Source organism: Diabrotica undecimpunctata, chromosome 4 (genome assembly GCF_040954645.1).
Source record: "Diabrotica undecimpunctata isolate CICGRU chromosome 4, icDiaUnde3, whole genome shotgun sequence".
In the NCBI taxonomy this organism is placed as follows: Eukaryota; Metazoa; Arthropoda; class Insecta; order Coleoptera; family Chrysomelidae; genus Diabrotica; species Diabrotica undecimpunctata.
Genome location: NC_092806.1, coordinates 16,480,243 through 16,487,986, shown reverse-complemented (window position 1 = coordinate 16,487,986; position 7,744 = coordinate 16,480,243). Strand labels below are relative to the sequence as shown.

At 29.3% G+C, this 7,744-nt stretch overlaps 1 protein-coding gene across 1 annotated transcript; it reads left to right on the top strand.

The window, feature by feature from the left end:
* The first annotated feature begins 1,127 nt into the window (after positions 1 to 1,127).
* LOC140438148 (uncharacterized) lies at positions 1,128 to 7,447 on the top strand. Its single transcript, XM_072527855.1, has 2 exons — positions 1,128 to 1,250; positions 7,163 to 7,447. Exons 1-2 carry the CDS (start codon positions 1,236 to 1,238, stop codon positions 7,388 to 7,390), a joined length of 243 nt encoding a protein of 80 aa, XP_072383956.1. The 5' UTR covers positions 1,128 to 1,235; the 3' UTR covers positions 7,391 to 7,447.
* Positions 7,448 to 7,744: the final 297 nt, after the last annotated feature.

Sequence of the window (7,744 nt, the reverse complement as noted above, 5' to 3'; positions counted from 1 at the left end):
GCCTCATTTAACACGAAATAATGGTATATGAATGCTTTGGAAGGTCCACGTTTCTTATTTCGCATTCTTGCTGGGGCAGATTCCTTGCAATACTTGAGAAGAAAACTATCTTGCTTTGTTTTCTCCTTGGAGTTGTAAAAAGCTGAGTGGAATCGCGAAACATCTCTCATAGTTAGCAATTGGCAACCTTTTATATTACTACTTCTATGCTTACAAGTCAAATAAATTGGTAGTGATTTCGCAGAATACCTGAAGCAAAAAAAACACGTGTTTAATCTTCGCAGGGATAAAAGTTAAAATTTATACATTTGTAATTTAAAAACCAAAAACGGTGTTCGTAGATAACATAAATCATGACAAGACGTAAATTAGTATACACAGACGACATGCTAACTTACCTTTTAATCATCATGTTCCCGATTCCAATTATTTTTGTCGACTATTTCCAAAATATTGTTAAAAAAACACGAAAACGGTTAAAATAACGTCGTTAACTATTGCAAAGTTAAAACGTAATGGCCACTCACAGTAGGTTTATTCTAGTGCGCATGACAACGTGATGGAAATACTACCATTCGATTGGCTGTAACGGAGTAGTCCGATTCTGCTACAAAATCAAGTTGGAGCTGTCCGTTTCTGAAACTGATGCTCGTTTTAAAATGCAATATTTTGCATTTTCTAGCCGCTTTTGAAACTAAAGCAATTTAGATTTGAATTCCTCGGAAAAAATCCTATAATAAGAATGTACCTTATAACTCAATTTTGAAAAAAAAAATGGAGTTGTCCGTCTTTAATACTAAGCTCCTCATATATATATATATATATATATATATATATATATATATATATATATATATATATATATATATATATATACATTTGATAGTTTTATGCTGAGTATTTTATATTTAATATTTTAGTAAGATAACGTTCTTGAAGCCTGTGCAATTATTCGCATTAAATATGTACACAAACACGTGTATGACCGCACTTAGATGCATATCAATTTTTAAATCGTCGTAATTTACCTTCACATTACTTGTTGTCTTTCCATTGAAGTATATTTGGACTACTATAAAATGTTTCCAAACGGTTTGACACCAATTTGAAGACACCCCACTGCAGGTCTGCGTCTATGACCTTACTAAAGTTTTATATAAATAAATTTAGAAAATTTTATGCGTTATCAGTCAAAGTTTAGTTGAAGCTAATCCAGTAAATCAAATAACTCAAATATGTTCGCCAAATTGGTATGTATGTTAATAATATGGTCTTACCTATAATTGGTTTGGTTTTCATATTTATGTATCTATTCTGTTGATTTTTCCTTCATTTTTATTTTTTGATTTCTTAAATCATTTACGAAGTGAAAACTGTGCGTTTTTAGTTATATGCCATCACTTAAACCAGACGAAATAAGACGAGACTGAACATTGCCTGTTTCAAAATTAAAACGGAACTACTTCCCCCATCAATAAAAATCTACAAGATTTAGTCGCGTTTAGTACATTTTTTAATTGGAACTATGGAACTGCCCAACATTCAGTTCCATACATCATATGTCTTATTTCTGTTTACAATTTTCGTTTAATCTTCATTGGAATTTTTCTATCACACAATACAACTCGTTTCCTTCCACTTTATCCATCCCCCCAATTCTACTGCATGCATCGGTATCTAATTCTTCATTACTCTGTTATACCGATCCTAGTTACTTAAAACAATTACTTTTCACAATTATTTCACCATCCAAAGATATAATTTAAATTGTAGTTACCATTTCTAAATGAAAATTCCAAATACAATTTTTGCCCTACTAAGTTTTAGACTTTTTTCTAAAGAGCTGGTCTCCACTGTTCCAGTTTGTATTCCAAGTGGCTTTTACTATTTTCTACTGATACAGAATTCTTCTGAGACTGTACCATTGCATTTCACTGCACAAATGGTTTTTATAATTGTCATTTTTACCAATCTTACTATTTTTTCTGTCATTTGGAATTCCTAACGCCTCTATTAATTTATTTCTGCCTATTGTATCGTAGGCGGCTTTGGAATCAATGCAATTGAGGATTTGTTTTAGCATAAAAATTTAATCGGTTGTTGATCTTCCCCTGCAAAATCCTCCTTGGTAGTCTCCTACATCCTTCTTCATATATATTTCTAATCGTTTTTAAATTAGTATGGCGAGCACTTTGTATTTTACTTCTAACAAGGATATTCCTCTATAGTTTACACCAGTTCTATCTCATTTTCATGTATAGAAATTATAATGGATTTTTGATCTTTGATCAGATAAAAAGCATATATCGAGCACAGTTTAATTTAATCTTGCCCAAGTACTTTCGATCCCTAGATCATCTTCAGGGGCATTTCGTCAATTGCGGCCTATCTGACAAGAACAAAATGTCATAAACATATAATTGTACATTACACTACACTACAAAAGGACAAACAAACACTTTAAAATTATTAAGGAAAAGCTACATTGTGTGCCGAAGCCGGAGCTTTTATTTATTTATAATGGATTTGTTCCATTGATGGGGCATTTCTTCGGCATCCCTCACTTCTACTATTAGCTCACAGAGTTGGTTTCGTAAAACCTCTCGTCCATATATTAAGTTCTCTGCCACAATGCAGCTCTCCCCTGAACTTTTTATTGTTTTTCATATCTTTTACTATTTCTTCAATGTCTTCTCTTGCTTGCTTTGGTATTTTTTCTACTACTATTTTATGGTTTAGGAACATTATAATTTTTTTCGGGTCGCTCCGCCATTTAGCAGCTCTTCGAAATATATTCCATAGTGTCTTCGTCCACATCAGGTTTTCTTGCTTCTCTTTTACATTCAAGGTTCTCACCTGGTACCCAGTTTTAATATATTTTACCCCTTTGTAGAAATTTTTTATTTCGTCTTACGGATTTTCTTCAATACGCTTTACTTTATCACCCACATGCTTTCTTTTCTGAGCCCGTAGGATTTTCTTTACTTTTTTTCGTTGTTCGGCATACCTTTCTAGGTTGTTTTGTTTTTGCGATCGCAAATTTTTTAATCTTAAATTTGAATCTTTTTTTTTTAAATCTGTTCTACATTCGCCATCGAACCAGTGGTTTTTTTTCTAAATCTTTTTGTTCTTATAATGCGTACTCATTATTTTCATCCTGTTTTCAATTGCGAATGAAATCAATCTGTGGCCATTATCATTTGTATTCATATATTTACTTTTACTCCCTGTAATGTTTTTGTATATATCTTCTCTTCTAATCTGTGCATTGTACATATAATAATTTTAATATCTTGTCTGGGCATTTCTTTAGGCAATGACTTTAATTCTTCATAACATTCATCTTTCACTTCTCCTCTTTTTTCTTCCGTTGGAGCATGTATACTTATCAGCGATATCATGTTCTCTTTTCCTTTAATTCTAATTGCAGACATTCTATCAGATTTTGTTACAAATCGTTTTACCTGCCCCACGTCTTCATATACCAGAAAACCCACTTTAAAATTCTTATTATCGCCTCCACTTGTATAAGTGGAGGCGATAATAAGCCTCCATTCGTTATTACACATTCGTATAAAACGTGTATGGACTAATTTTTTAATGTTGTTTCCAGTCAAATGTGTTTCTTGTATTGCTATGATGTGTACTTTATATTTCTTAAGTTCTTTTATCAGGTTAATTAATGGTCCCTCCTCGAATACTCCTCGTACATTCCATTTCGAAATATTTAGGTACGTATTCTTACTTTTTGTTTCGCTATCTATGTTCAAATTCATTTTCTTGTTCATCACTAGGGTCCGTCCGCATAATGGGGGTTTCTTTTCTTTTTCCACTGTTATTTGCCGTTTTTTTGGTCCATGTTTCTAGGATATTCTCGTTTGAAAGCAACATTTCCGACCCATTTTTATTTTATGCCATCCATAGTTAGTTTTTTGTACCCTATCTACACGTTTTTACCTTCAGTTCTTAATTTCTAGTCTTTATTTACAAATTTCTTCCTCATGTGCCTTTTCTTTTCGGTCAGGTCATCGTTGATGATCTTTTCTCTAGTAAGAAATCTAAGTTTGCTTTTCTCTTTCATTAAGTTGTTTTTTTGGCCATAATCCTTCATTTGTAAAAGACAGAATATACGTTGTTTCTTAGCTTCATAGCTTCATTGCAGATTCTATTTTTGTTTTAGGTGCTTTTGTATAAAATCTTTTACGTTATTTTTAAGATTGTTTCATCTGTTGCGACTATTGGTAGACCCGTAATTACTGTTGTTTCTTTTCTTCTGTTTTTTAATTCTTTCGACTATGTTTTCAACCTGGGTTAATTTGTTTTATTTATGTTTCTTCTAATTCTTCCTTTAATATATATATATATATATATATATATATATATATATATATATATATATATATACATTGTTATGATGTATTGTTTGTTTGAATGATGAGCAATGAGTATTTTTTAATAATATAGGGTTTTTATCGCGGTTCTCAAAGAATTAGTTTGTAAGTACTTTTTTAAATTATCTTTATTATATCTATTATGAAACACACATATATATCTAACCTAGCCAATGTAAATTTAAAATAAACTATCTTTAAATTGAAATTGTTATGACACTAACTAAATTATATTAACAAAATTTTGTACCTTTCTGTCACTGAATGCCTAAATGAACTGTTTTCCACTATATAGATTATAATCACCACTCAAATGTCTTCTTCTCAGCTTCGGTTATCCTTGTTTTTGTGAAATTACTTTTTCCAATTATTAGCTTCCACCAATTTAAGATATTTTCTTCACAGCATTTATAAACCACCAAGCAAACCAGCAAACAGCATTTATTTTTATTCTTCTTTTCAATATATCAATATTCAATCAAAATATTATTTAATTTTAATATTCAATTAATACTTCTTCCATTATCATCATTTATACATAACATAATTTTTAATCTTCAATGATATTTTCTTTATACTGTTTCTTAATCTTGATTTAACTCACTATATTGAACAATTGTAACTGATTGACTGCCTCTAACTAATTTTCATACTAAAACTGGCCATCATAGTAACTGTAACTCATAACTGATTGACTAACTGAATGGACTTTCTTACTAAACTGCCTGACTTACTTCTTGAATCCAAATCACCGGGTATTTATATCTTTTTGGATGTTCCAGAATCATCTGGTAAGAAATCATGTTCCATTTGTTCTATTAAATACATGTCTGAATTTTCTGGAAACAGTATATGTTCGATCCACAGACATAACCATTAATCCAGAATGTTCCACCGTAAACAAAGGTCAAATTCTGCATTCTGGAGAATTCGTTAATTTTCTATTGATAATTTTGTTGACATTTAGGCTTTTCAGATCAGAATATACACTTAAATTAGTAACTTAACATTTTAATTTAATAAACTACACATTTTAAACAACTATAACCCCACTTATATTCGTAAAAATTATTAATTTCTGTCTGTCACTTACTGTATAGTTGTTTGCCTATGCACATGGCTCACTTAAATATATTTACAACATTAAAATACAACTTTTTACAATAATTATATGCAAATTTAATATCTAATATTATCTAATGTGTAACTTATAAATTAATTTCTATAAACACCAATCATATCAATATATATATATATATATATATATATATATATATATATATATATATATATATATATATATATATATATATATATATATATGCGTATATATGCGTTTGTTGTCTACTCGTATAAAAATAAATTCGCTAATTGGGAAAATTATTATTTAAGGAACATTGCCCTTTATCTTCTGGTTTCGGAAATAACTCAGACTAGGTATCGGTTTCACAAAATTATATTTCCAAAAATAGAAAGCCCGTCTTTAACTTTGTAGTAATACAATCAGGGTTAAAAAGAAGGTAATTTTCTATTTGCGGGTATGCCGAGGGAGACGTAGCTAATGAATACAAAAATAAAAAATAGATTTTGGAATAAAGCGGAAAATTTTTGTTAAAGGTAATTAGAGCAAAAGACCTTGAACGACTAGACAGTTTATTAAATATAAATTTAAACGATTTTCATAGTTATCAATAGGTATATATATATATATATATATATATATATATATATATATATATATATATATATATATATATATATATATTTTTAGTTCAGCTTTGAAAATAAACAAAAATAAAAGTAATTTTTTTAATAAATTCACTCATTTGGGAACTATCATACAGGATTAACTAAATCCCGACAAAGAAATAAAGCTAAATAGAATGCAAATGAATCCGGTTATCGATACTGAAAGAAGAAGTTATCATAAGAATATACCATATAAATGAGATAACAACACGTCAGGAATACATTATCTGTAATTAACAATAACACACAAAACATTTGATAACATTAAAATTTTGTGTAATGAAGGTAATAAATTCAAAAGGACTTTTTTAGAAATGGTTTATATTAGCAGGAGTCACAATAATTTAAACAAAAGATCAGAAATTGAAAATCTAAGCAAAATTTATAATTATATTATTTCTCTATAATTCAGTCCAGTAAAATATGACATTTTTAATTTAATTTTCCGTATACTTTTTTCAGGTATCTGTTAGTAATAAATAAATCTTGTTTTTTATTATTAAATAAAAAATCATATTTAACAAAATTTTAATTTTGGCAATATAATTGTCAAAAATAAAAACTGTAAGTTGGCATTTATGACATTGAGGTTTATTAAATTTGTAATTTTATTGGTCGCTTTTCTAATTTATTTATAATTCATCAAAATTCAATTGTTTTTTCGTTTAAATAAGTTTTTCAAAATTATGTTTAAAAAAGAAAGAGAAACATTTATTAGATAAATTAATTTTTTAAAATAGTGTTTTTTAAATATGTGTAGCAGCATAATTTTATTAACTAAACTAATTTTATTTGGTGAGTTAATACTTTTTTTGCAATTATTAGTTCTACTTTATAAGATATTTTGTATTTTCTGAAAATAATTGTAAACACAATTGAAAGCTTGAGTATAAAAAATAGTTACAATACCTAATACCTAATAGCCCCTTTTTATTGACTCCAACCCATCCAAACATATTGATATATTATTTCCAAACGAGTCACAGTACTTCTTTTTTCTTACTTTTTTATTATTTTTTTAGAGATTCTTCGCCATTTGTTTGGCCGTTGCTTTTGCTTCTCCAGTACCAGAACCGAAAGCAGATCCAAAACCAAGTCTTGTAGCAGCTGCATACACAGCTCCAGTAGTGGCTGCTCCATTTGCCGCCTACTCGTATCCCGTTGCCTACAGCAGTTACGTCGCTCCATCTGTATATAGCGCTGGATATACCGCATACTCGCCCTATACTGCATCTTACGTAGTAGTGTAAAATGATATGTATTACGATTTCTGTATTATTTATTCTATAGTGTAATAAAGATCAACAAAACTACAGTTTTGTTTTATTTTAACTGAATAAATACTGCTTTTATTCTCCTGATGATCAGTCAATTTGTGATGATTTAATAAATATATTTAATCCGCTGTTTATTTTGGCGTCTCTAACCGCTTTTTTCAGAAAGATGTTAAAAAGGATCCTGATCACCAAGGAGAACGTCATGACGGAAGAAATCAAGGAAATTGAGAAGCTGCCAAGAAAAGCGGTGGTGTTATTATTAACAATAATATACAACAGCATACTACGTCTTCGATACCTTCTAATACAATGGAAATTTGCTCAAGT